Source organism: Colius striatus, chromosome 11 (assembly GCF_028858725.1).
Source record: "Colius striatus isolate bColStr4 chromosome 11, bColStr4.1.hap1, whole genome shotgun sequence".
NCBI classification, from domain to species: domain Eukaryota; kingdom Metazoa; phylum Chordata; class Aves; order Coliiformes; family Coliidae; genus Colius; species Colius striatus.
Genome location: NC_084769.1, coordinates 29,271,596 through 29,284,755, shown reverse-complemented (window position 1 = coordinate 29,284,755; position 13,160 = coordinate 29,271,596). Strand labels below are relative to the sequence as shown.

Genomic DNA, 13,160 nt, shown 5'->3' with positions numbered 1-13,160 from the left:
CACAGCATGTCTCATGTAAGCAATGGACTCTGCTGTGTTTTTGGTGCGTAGTATAAGTAGACATCCCAACTAGTTCAGAAAATCCAGCTCTGGATGAAGACAAAAGATGACACAGTGAATAAGACAAAGCTTATTGGGACTGTGAATGTAGGCTGAGGGAACCCAAAACAAGCTCAGGGTACTTTGATTTCCATTCAGAGCCTGGCTCTTTTGTCTGAAGTAGGCCCCAGGCCAAGGATCCTTTGGAAAAAGGAGAGTTTTGGTTAGAGAGATTTTTGGATGCAAATGGCTAGGTCTTCAGCTGTCATAAATCAGATTTCCATTCACGATAATGTATGGAACACATGGTGACATGTTTCTGTGTTTCTGAGTAGGTTTATTCCAGTTAAGACTGCTTCCATTTTTCCTACACAATCTAAGATGTTCCAATCTGAAAGTTCTTCACTTACTATACAATCTGAACAAAAGAATAATGTTTGAATAGATTTCTGAGAGTTTAAGTGCTTTATCAATAAGTAACAACTTACATTACAAGTGCTTCCCCAGAAAGGTCAACTGTTTTCCACACTCCCCTCAAAGCTAGGGGTTTTTGTATGATGGAAGCATAGTGTGATACTCTAAGAAATAAGTCTACAAGCATTCATTGAATGTTGTAGTTCCCTTGAGATATCTTCACTTTCCTTAATGAGGACAGTGTTGCTAGTTTGGTAGGAGCCTGAGAAGTTTATGAAATTAACATAATATGGAGGAGAAATTAACAGAGACAAACACAAAAGGTACATAGAGAAGCCAGAAAACTGGGAAAGTATGTGAAATATAGTGCCCATTTAATATTTGTGAAGATAAATTCACTTGTAGATAAATTCAGTTGTAACTTGCTTGTGCAATTGTAGCTGTAAAAGGGACTGTAAGCCCCCAGAACATCTGTTCTACAATTGCAATGGGAGCAAAGTGCTGGTTCCACACAATCTTCATTTGTGGTTTCACTATGCAAGGTGTGTGAGTCATTGCTGACAGATACAAGGAGCGGGAAGTCCAGATATGATCAGTGTGCTGTCAGTAGCAGATATTTTTCTAAGTAATGATTGCCAAATATCTGATTTTTTGGGTTTTTTTGTTTGTTTTTTACTGGTCTTTCTCTTCGCTTCTGTGATTCTTTAATGCTGTGCACGGTGGAGGCAAAATCTCCCCTCATTTCCATGCCTAGGTGCCATGTGCAGAGACATCTTCCTCTACCTGATGATAGTTATTACATGAGGACCTAATGAGAGGCTGAGCCAGTCCACAGAAACCTGCTAATTAACTGGTTGTATCTTGTAGTAGTAAACAAGTTTATGAAAAGATTATCAGAACCAATTCCCTTCCTGTCTGACTCTAGGCTACAGTCTGTGCAACGTCTCTGAATCCGCTAAGGAAGCCAGTGTAGTCTTGGGTTAGTTTTGAGAGGCCCTTGGTGTAGCCTGAGCTTGGATTGGCTTGGGCTAGATGAAGGTATGGGCATGAGTCCCCAGAGGGCACTGCCATCTGCTGCTGATGGCACTGGGGAGCTTGACTGCTGTTTGCCAGCAAACAGCTAACACTCGTTGTCAAACCCACTTGTTTAAAGACAGCTCACATTCATAGGCCAGATGGACTTCTCTTATTTATTATGGTTCCAAAGACAAAATATAAAAAAACAAATAAAAATATAGAATTACAAACTACACAATAAAAAAATATAAGTTTGCGGAGTGAACCTCCTGTGGGGAGAAGTGCTAATTAGTGACACCTTCTGCTACAGAGCCTAGCAACAGAGAGGTTTTACTGTGTATGAGAACCTGGTCTGGAAGGAACCTGCAGGAGTGCCAGAGAGATTGCTACACCAATTGGTTATAATCTGTAGACAATGAACACAAAATTTAAAATTTGTCAGCTAATATTACAAGCAAAATGACAATAAGATTTGCTTTGGAAAAATGATTGCAAGGGTTCATTACTTTCATTATTTTGGTGTTGTTTTTTTTTTTAACAAATTCCAAGTGATATGCATCCTTCAGCATTGGAAGAGGACTGGATAAAAGAATTTGTCCACAGACTTCTGATATCTTAGTCAAATTGTTGAGTTTCACTGTGCAATTTATAGATATATATATAAAAATTTATATTTATTTATAAACTTATTTATATATCATTAGATATAATAATATTATATTGTATATTGTATATAATAATATAATATATTAAATATCATTTATATTATATAAATTTACATTTATTTATTTTTTTATATGTATATATATTTATAACTTGTTAACTTGCTATATATATTTATAGCTCGAAAACAGTTCTCTCAGTTATCTTGACCTGTAAGTTTTCTGGCAGAAGCTCCTGATCTGCATTTGTCATCAATAACCTTTAAACATTCAAGGGAAAAAAATACCTTCTCTGCCCCATTTTGTTGAAAATCTCTGGTTAGAACACCTTCAATTTTCAAGCAGAATCTTGTAATTTGCAAAGAAAATTGGATATCTTTTAAAAACCTCCCATTTTAGTTTATTTTTTTATTTTTTTTCCCTGAACTTTTCTTTTTCTCTCAAGGAAAAAAAATCTTTCCTATTATGTGATGGACTTATTTCTGGAATGCAAGATTCCTGTATTCAAAAGCAGAGTATAGGTTGAAATAAGTCTTTTTTTCAGTGAATGCCCTGCACCCTCTGGTGGTGTCTGTAACAACTTAGAAATTCCTTATTGTTCCTTTCAAGTGGTTCAGGCAGAATCATAGAATAGAGACCTATAATAGGTCATCAAGCCCAGAGTTTGTCGCAGCCCTATCAATCACTAGACCATTTTATAAATACAACATCCACTCGTCTCTGAAAGACTTCCAGTGACTGATTATGATGGTCTTCTAGCTTTCAAGGCCTTTGTTTTCTGGTAAATCACAACATGTCAGTTGAGAGAAGAACGGTGGATGTCAAAGAAGTTGTCCTGTTTTCTGTAGTGGGATTTAGGGATGTTTTACAAGCATCCTTCTAATGTCAGCAAGACCTAAGAGTTAGGAGGGTTAGGCAATGGGGAGAAGTGTGACAGAGCAGGATTTTGGCTGACAGAAGGACTGCACAGGCCCAGTCGATTCCCTGAAAACATGCTTAAGAATGAGGAGGTAAAAGTGTTCTGCCCTTGCGTGTACTCAAGTTGGCTTTTTGCACAGCCAGTAAATGAAGCTACTAAAAATGTCACAACTCTACATCTTTTCCTCTTTCCCCAAAACACATCTATCAAAAACATAAGTGGGTGCTTGTGTTTTGTGGGATGAGACTTTATTGAAATACTTGACATTTATTTCCTCTCTTTAATTTTGTCTTTTCAAAGGGACATTACACTTTTCATGGGAGTTTCTTGCTGGCTTCTCTAAGCCATTTTTAAGAAACAGTCCATGTAAGTACAACACTTAGACTTAGAAGTCAGCATCACAGCCCCACCTGGGAAGTACTTCTGATCAACATAGTCTATGATAGTTGTCACAGACAATATGGTCTCCTCACATGTGGATTGAATCTGATCGGAGTGTAGAACAAATCCATGAGTACCCTTGTCTTGCAGTTCAAATGTGTAGGAGAAAGGAATGCCAATGATGTGAGCCCAGTCCCTTGAGGAGCCCGAGTTATAGTCTGTGAATTAAATAACAGAGGGAAGGTATATGTATTAAGTATGGTTATTTGAAAATGCTACTTGCTATAATGCAAGATTTTACTAGAATCCCTGAACTAAGCAGTAACTATACATCACTGAGACACAGTGAGCAGAGTTTCTAGGTACTACAGTTCTCAATTATAATAAAAGTCTTCCGTGGAGTTCTCTAAGTGAAATAATCCTATGTAAGATGGTATAGATACATAGAGTAACAGGAGTAACAGGAGATGAGATGCAGAGATGCTGTGTAATCACGGATACAAGATAGACGGGCCATTTATCTGTTCTCATACATCATTTCATACATTGATGCTGCATGGAATTTCTTCTTCTGTGTTTGGTTTTAAGTATAATATTGATCAAGACTGAAAAATTTCTGGCTACCCCCTGTACCACTGTTCATCTGTCTCAAGGATCTTTTTCCTTACTTATTCAGTAGAAATACAAACTCTGGCAAAATGCAGTCCTAGTCATGGACAAGTTACTTTACATTTACACTGCATTGTTCAAGCAGTAGGTGTCTTGTGTGGCTCATAGACAGAAAAGGAGAGACATTGTGAAAATGCAAAACCACACGGGCACTTGAGACAGCTATTTACTGCTGTGAGAGACTTGTCCTTTAGGTAGAGACTGACAAATAATATCAGGTGTCATAGTGTGTTTGTGATGTTACTATCCCGTATATTAGGAAGGAGGCTGAAACAAACATATTTCAAACAGAACTGGAAGCAGCTGTCTTGTGATAATGTCTGATGGAGTAACTATACAGCTGACGAGGATTTTAAATTTTACTTGACTCCAGTGAAGACAAATGGGAGCTTTGCTGCTGACTTCAACAGAGTCAGGATGATCTGTCACTAATCTCTTTCTGTCCTTGTGATGTATGTGCAAGGAATTCATGTTGGAACTAGATCAATGCTTTCTTCCTTTTTACAGTCAGCTTTATAACCTATAGTGTTATCTTGTATTCAAATGATTACTACTTAGGCATTCCGTCAAACCAGCCCGTTAAACATTACTCAAAGAGGAAACTCACCAAAACTACTTACTGATGCATGTGACATACAAATGACTCTGTTTTTTGAAAAATAGAGCAATCAAATGGAACCACAAAAAATTTACATAAAAGTAAAGAGGTTGATCCTACTTCATAGCTGGTCCCATACTTTCTCTTCAGGGCAGCAGCTGCTTCCTCTGCAACATGTATATGTAGGTTCAAAATAAGAATGACATTGTCATCAATGCCAGTACACTTGACAATTATTTTGCGTGGACCAGAATTTTTGTCTCTCTCAGCTTTATGACCACACATGATCAACTTCGAGTTTTGACATTATTAGTTCAGGACTTTAGCGAAACCCATTACAAACATTTAGAAAAACTTTATTTTTGTAACGTAAATTATATTGCTATTTTTTAAAATTACGTTGTTGTTAGGTAGAGAAGATAATTGCTTTACTATAAAGCTAGAAGGCAGTATTTTGGAGAATTAGAGTCTATGCTGTACAACATATTGATACTGACTACAGACTCTTTGTCCCACTAGCTTTAGAAAATGTGGTAGAGACAGACTACACAACTTCTGCAATGACTCATATGAAGTTCGAACTCAAGTCCATCATGCTCTTTAATAGTGCTCCAGCTACTGGAATATTCATAAACATACATTTTAATGAACTGCAATTACAACACTCAAAAGTTAAGAGGAATAACCAGGATGTGGGTTCTTACTTGTTCCTCTTCCCCAAGTGAGCATATTTGGAACATCCCTTTCTGGATGCAGTTGTGATAACCGTGTGTGTACAATGTGCTGACATCCTAAACTGCAAATGTATTCTTGTATGCAGCAACAGCCTACCACTCACCTTCATTTACATTGTGATGCGCATTAGCTATCTGTAATATTTCAGTTGTCCTGATTTAAGGTCAGGATTGATTACAAGGTAAATAAATAAACCTTGCTGTTACTGCACAGAGTAGCAGTAACTACGGGAGGCAAGCCCATGAACAAGCCCACATCTTCTGAAGGAAAGGTAAGAGGGTGAAGAGAGTTGTGCCATTGCCTATACTTATTCTCCACAAGTGCAGAATGTTTTGCAATGTTTTGCCTTACCACTTCTTCACTGTTACTTGGAGGTGTAGTTGTGAAACCAGAGGGAGTGAGGATTTTCTGTCCATAGCAGTGAATTGTTAAATAGCAAAAAATGTCACTCTTCTTCCATTCTATAAACTGAGCCACAGCTTTTGTCTCTTACTCTGATTCTGGTTCAGATCCACAGATGTTTTCTCTGCTGCAGTAATAAGAAACACCAATACCTGGAGAGGTATACAGAAGATTAATCAAAGGAGAGATATATAAAGGTCGCTTCAGAGTGAATAAAGTATTTTGGAGCATTAAGGCATATTTATGAGGGCAGAGAGACTAGAAACTTCAGTGGAACTTCAACATTTCACTGCATTAATAACAACTAAAATTTGCCAGAAAACCAGAATATTTAATACACATTTACAAGTTGTCTGCAACAACAACACTCTGACACCACCACAGTGCACCACCTGCCAGGGAAGCTTTGGAGGTTCCTTAAAACTCATTGCAAACACAAATGCTACCTGTTGACTAAATCTTAAAAGAGTGGCAATTTTCTTCTCATAAAAATAAATGCTAGTTGAAAGACAGTGACTTGATACTTTTATAAACCAGATTTTTATATTTACATGTGTCTTGTCGACAAGATGAGAATTTCTTTCTTATATGGAGAACAGTTTTTCCTCCACAAATGTTCCTAAGCAAAAGTCATTTCAGTTACAAAGCAACTCAATTATCCATAGGTCGTAGGGATAATATGATGTAAAGACTCCATTGTTTTAGACCTCTGCACTCTGAGCAACTCATATTGTAAGACTGCAAATCTGTGAGCAAGGGTGATAAAGCTTAGTGATAGAACATTTTATCTACTACAGTTATGCTGTCATAGTCCACAAGCCTGCATGTTCATGGAAATTAGGCTCCCAAGCTTTAAAAAAACAAAGTGTGTTTTTTCTGTAGTACTCAATTGCTTCCATACAACGTTGCTCTCCTAAGATCTGATATTGTGAGGGATACCTCTGTGTCCGAGAGATGACAACTGAACTTGTGTTTGTTTCATATTCAAGAAGAAGAATGCTTTCTAGCCATCTAATCCTGCTGCTGATCCTTGATCACTGCTGCTTCTGTCACTGCTGTACTCTGTGCCATACTTGTTTCTCTCTGCACTGCCTGAGTTTTCCAGGTTAATTACCTGTGCATCCAAGTGCAATGTATGGAATGGTTCAAACATGCTGGGAGCAAACTAGGACTCAGCAGAATCCACTTGGAGGTAGGGTGAGCCTGTGGGGCAACGAAGAAATCCAGCATTCAAAGGTGTTTTGCTGGGCTCAGGAGCCTGGAAGCATGTGAGGGCACACCTCTTAAAAACCATAGTTATCTAATATTCGACCAGTTTTTCTCCTGTCCCATACTGTAAAGGTGCTTGAGCCCACCTGTTGGTTGAGTTCTCTTTTGAAGCTGTAAGTAGTGAGGTCCACCTTCAGAAACTCAAAAGCAATTAATGCTGTGGTTTAGTTCCTCTCTCTTTCCAAGGCTTATAACATTTGCTAGAAAATTTAAGCCCTCTAATCCCAAGTGATTGCTGATTTACCAGATTCTTTCTAAAATTAGGAAAACACGCTGTGCAACAAGTAACTTTCAACCTGTTTCCTGGATTTTCCCCTACTTGCTTTTTCCCAGGAATAGATGTAGCCATCAATATTGAGGACAGGCAAGATGTAGAGGATCCAATTCTGCAGAAATTTTCTTATCTTTGGGTCAGATTTGTAATTTTGAAGACTCTGAAAAGAAAAATATACAGAAAGAGAAGAAAATCTAGCAGCAATCGTTGGAAAGGTGTAGTTTAATCATCAGGGAATGGCTTCATGGACATCACCTCTGTATTCAAGATCTCAGTGATCCCTAGATATGCTGAGATATCTATTCCCATTTAGAAAATAACAGTGTCTCCAATTATGGTGCACTCCATAGGGATAGAGTGCTGACAAAAGCTGCATGATATTGTGCCTGAAAACCGCTGTGTGATAAAGATAGTGTTCTTCCAAAGGGACTGCGGCTTTGTGATGCAGAGAGGTTTGATCCAAAAGCAACTGTGGGAAAGGAAGAGATTGTTACCAAGTTCAGTGCCTCTGGAATCAGTTCAGGTGGAGGAAATAATGTGATAACAAATATTGTCCCATATCTCATCTCAGATTGTGATTTGAACTCAGATCTCCAAAAGTAACTGTACTACATGCTAATTTTCAAAACCACAATTTAACAGAAAAAGCAGAATTCTTTGTACTATGATAAAGAAGAAAACTTAAGTATCCAAAGTGATAAGAGTTTTTTTATTATCCAAGTGATAAAGGTGAGGTCTTACTTCTTTCACAAACCACTGGCAGAAGGCTGGAGAGATCCATTCTCTGGCAGGAATTCCAAAGTCCGTCCAAGTGTGGTTTTTTTGTTCTATCTGATGGTTGATTGATCTGTGAGAGTGTACAAATGATCTATTGGAAAACTATTACATTATAGTAAAACAGTCTAGAAAGAAAAGAATGTGCTTTGATGTGTCATTGACTCGTCTGAGATTATTACTATTATAGACATCATTATCACAAGCTCTCCTTTCTAATAAACTTATCCTCTGCAAGACAAGAGTTTTAAAGTGTCTGTGAGTAGGAATGCCAATGATTCAGTTTCTTTTTCACTTATATTGACTATCTACGGGACTGGTTCTTTTTACTTTAAGACTCTTTTAGAATGAACCAAACAAACAAGACAGGAAATGTAATATTATTCACAGATAGGAACACATTAGGCAATAAATAACCCAGTTATTAATACTAGAGTGTTTGCTAGAGTGTTTACTAAAAAAAAGTCATGAATACTCATAGAAGAAAGGATACATACAGTAAAATATAATAAAAATAACAATCCAAAATTATTTAGCCTCACACTTAGCTGTTGTCAAACTAGTTTCAGCTGGATTTGTATTTTTAAACAAGATTTTATTTAGAAGTCTTGTTTTCAATGCATAATAGCAATAGTGAGGTTTTGGTGAAGTGGCATTTCTTACTTTGCACTAGAAGAGTGAAAACCACCTCCTGTTATTTCAGTTAAGTACTGATTAGGAAAGATCTGTGTTGTCCTATGTGCTTTTAGGTGAAGATACACTTTAATTCCTCTTTTACCTGCAGATAATACATTGATTATCAAAAACATTGGTTTCCCCAGGTAGTTCTGAGACACTAACTCACAGTTAAATTTAGAATAGTCACAGAGAATTCTTGATCCAAAATTGGAATTTCCTTTTCTTTCCAATTCCTAGACAAGTAATTTTTTCCTCAGAATTTATTTCAATCTGTGATATCATTTAGTATTGGTAGAAAGCCTTTCACTTGACTCTGACCAAATGCACTGTGATATCCCACTGGGTTTTAAAAAATAACATCACCGCAATACAATATGGATATTCTATTCTGGATCTCATTCAAAATGTCTATCCTACTGGGTATTTTTCTATTGACTTCACCAGACACACCACGGAATCTTCAGAACCGTGTAACAGTCTCTTCCCTATCAGTACCGATTTTCCACACCTGAGTTCAGCAGCAGTCATCTCCAATGGGTAGCTCAAACAAAATATACAAGATGATTAACTCTGCTCTTTCACTCATTACGTGACTAGAAGGAAGAATACTTCTGCCTTTTTCCAGGCTTACCTGGTCTGGTACACCGAACCAGGAAGAATTCACTGCCAATCTTGATGACATTATTCTCTTCCGAAGTGTCAAAAACCTATCTATAAATGACTTCTTTCTATAGGTCTCCTACTGTTCACCTTTTGTTCCTCACTGGAATTCTAGGGACCACAATAAACGTTGCACTTCACATTTGCCTTTGCATCGAACATAGTGAGGCTTAAATGAGTAAGTCCTAGAGACAATGATAAAGGGTGGAAAGGCAACAAACCAATCAACTGAACCCCAGATATTATTTGTAAAGCAATATGTTTCATGCAGAGCATTTAGGTTTTGGTTAGAGAAGAATCGTGCATTTATTCAAAATTAATTCAAAGATTCTAGTCTATTCTAGTTAATTCAGGTAAATTCCATCAGGCAAAGATTCTAGTCAAACAGTAAGGACTGATTCTTCAAAGAAGAAAGACAGAAAGAACTCTACTGATTTCAGCCAAGCTTTCCATAAGCACAGACTTGCTTGCTATTGTGGCATATCTAAACTAGTAGCAACAAAGAAAGCAAGCAGATTTTGGTACCTCTTTACTCTTTCCATTGGATTATATTGAGTATAGACATAACCTTCTGGGACCTGTGGGTGGCTACTCCTCTCCCTTGTCATGCTCTGGTCCACGAGTTCCTGCACATCAGATATTAGGACTCTGAAAAGGGAAAGGGAACAATCCGTAACAATTACTGCAGAACAATTTTGCTTACATCCCTGAATGAAAGGATTTAGGTGCTTTTGCTGTTCGACACCATCGGCATAATGGTTACTTTCAAGTTAGAGAAAACTGAATGTACTGAAATTTTCTCTGAGTTTTAACACTGCTTTCTCACTGCAAGATTGTAATACTGTTGTAATACTGTTACAAATCTGTGCTCCTATTAAAAGCTTGTCATATGACAATTGGAAAGGTAGCTTACACTTTGTTGATCATGTTAAGTGATGATAGGTTGCAAAACTGAAACAGTGTAATTACTGAGAGTTGCACTGACTGGTATTTCTGGAAACTGCACATAAGAAACTTTTAAGAGTACTTCCAGCTTACTTTCAGTCTGAACTTTGATGTTTGTTCACATCAGACATCCAAACTAAAATTCTGGCAGTCCAAATTCCCATGAACTGAAACCACAAGTGCAAAATGCCTTATGAGATCATATCTCTATTGTTATATACCATTATATACCTCTAGCATATCTCTATCATTATATACCTGTCATGTTACTTTCCTTTCACTTCAACTGTCTTCTGTGGAGTCATCATTTGATGATTCCTACTTTGAATCTGTTATAGGAGCTTTAACCCTAACATTGCTGTATTCATCAAAAACCTCTTGCAATATAAATCCAAAATTTCATCTTGACTATGAAATTACCTTACTCTTTCTTTAGGACCCTACACAAGGTGAATACAATTCTAGTCTTAACCCAAGAGAAAAAAACTAATACCAACCCAATTAAGCTGTTAAGTTCAGCTTTATTCTTTCAATTTCCACTAGAATTAGTTGAATTAGAACTAAGAACTTTGATATAAATAAAAAATTAAGTATATTCTGGAATGACGTCTAAATCTTGAATAGGTAGGAAACTGCAGCTCTTCTTCAGAGCTGGTTGAAATTCGAAAGGGCTCTTCTCCAGAGACTGGCCTACAGTGATACTAATTAAAAATTTAGGCTCTCCAATATAGGGGCGACCCTATATTCCAAGTGTCTGTACTTTCGAAGAGAGAAGCATGCTCTTATAAATAGGGATTATTCCAAGTATGGCTTCCTGACTTTAGGCTTAAAAACTCAGTCATACTTCTGAGCACCATCTTCTGCCACTGAGAAGGCAACAGCAGGAAACAAGATATTGGGCTGTCTCAGATTCCAGTTCCAAATTCACAGAGCACACCAGTTGGAAGAGGAATAAAAAGAACACAGGAGAATGTGCTTCTAAAAGTCAAAGGTACATAGAGCATCTGTGCATTGGACAGTTCAAGGTAAGTTGAAAGCACTTCATTGCTCTATATACTTGATGACTGTTCGTTGAAAGGGCTAGGTCCATTCCTAATATAAAGGAAGATTAAGAGTCAGCATCAGGATATTAGAGGTTATACTTGTAAGAGATCATGTGCTGACTTAAGCTGTCTTCAACTTCCTGAACCAGAGGCTTTGGGACCCTTATGTGCAGCTCTTCTCCAGCTGAGATGTCTTCAGGTAGCAGGGGCTTCCACAAATACAGCTGTGTAGAAGGAAAGAAAGAAATGCAAAATCAAGTTCTGTTTTCAGAATGAGAAAATATATTTAAGTGGTGGAATATCAATAAATGGAAAAAGCTTTCCTTCTATATTTCCCTTTCTGTTCTTCAGCCATTTGTTCATAGAGTATTCAGCATAAGCTTGGTGTTTACAAGTGCCATTGGTAAGGAGCAATACCTTCACAGAACCGTGCCAGGAATCTAACTTCTTGCCATAAATTCCTTCAGGTGGCAGAAGAGCAGTTCCACCCTACACTAAGAAAAAAGTTTTAAAATGTTCTTCGAGGTTTACTTTAACCTTCATTCATGTCCAAAGTTAGATGCAAATCTGCTTTATACTTGTACAAGGCCCCATTCTGCTTTTTGGGCACATATTTTTACTTACCAGTAAAGTGCTGCAAAGGTGTAGAAGATGCTGGACTTGCTGAAATGTTTCTGGCACAATATGCAAAACCCTATCCATGGAAATTCAGCAGAGAAACAAGATCAGTTTTAATATCTGTTGAAGTATTTCTGATTTCATAAGTCAAAAGCAGATATTTTGTTATGTAGAGGGAAGACAAAGCATGTAACATAGTGTTGCTCCAACAAAAGCATGTCTAGGTGATGAATTCCTGGAATGTTTTACCTAGAAATAGGACTAAGTGATGTCAGTTTTCTGACAATTCTTTATTCATATACCAGCTTCACTGAAGCCAACCACATACATGATCCTTGATGTGTGTTTTTGTCTTGGCAAGACCAGGACCAAACCAAGATCACTGGTAATATATAAGAAATTACTTCATTTATGAGATGTATCTTTTATTTATTTGGTTTTTTGGCGATCTGCTTCAGCATGCAAAAGCTAAATTAGATAGCTATGATAAATATATATCTTAAATGAGTAATGCTAACAGCCTGAGATTTCGCAAACTATTTGTCATAAGAACGGCAACATGAGAATTACTCTAGAAATAATAAGTAGTGTGGTCTCCGGAGTTGTGTCTTCTTACTCAGTTCACAGGAAACAAATTTTTCTGGTAGAGCATCTATCATTTCACCTTTTAGAGAAAACACATGGATCCATTTTCTAAGTATATTTTCATGGGTCCCTGTAAAACATCCATTTACTGCAAGCTTAATGTTAAAAAAATAATGAATATTTACAATGGACAAATAAAATGGTTGAAAATGGAGAAAAGGTAAATCTCTATATTCTATTAAAAAAATCCTTTGTAATTATTTTTCAGATATTTTTTAAGTTTTTTATTCAGATCAGCTTTCCAAGACTGACAGAAAGAGTGATGTCTTTAATGAAAATGTTTCATAATGAGGACCGGGTTTTCACAACAGTGACTCACTACTGATGTAATAGAATGCGGAATCGAGATATGTTTGAGTTCATTAGTAACAAGTAACTAACGCTTCACCGTGTCCAGTGACTTCAGTGGGCCTTGGAG

The 13,160-nt window shown here is 37.1% G+C and overlaps 1 protein-coding gene across 1 annotated transcript; it reads right to left on the bottom strand.

Moving 5' to 3' along the window:
* Nucleotides 1–3,390: 3,390 nt before the first annotated feature.
* On the bottom strand, nucleotides 3,391–12,181 carry CPO (carboxypeptidase O). The gene is given in 9 exon segments (XM_062004525.1): nucleotides 3,391–3,650; nucleotides 4,795–4,873; nucleotides 5,780–6,036; nucleotides 6,416–6,455; nucleotides 7,429–7,539; nucleotides 8,121–8,226; nucleotides 10,017–10,139; nucleotides 11,579–11,703; nucleotides 12,104–12,181. Coding segments are annotated over 9 exon segments (1,179 nt in total).
* Between the last annotated feature and the right edge of the window lie 979 nt (nucleotides 12,182–13,160).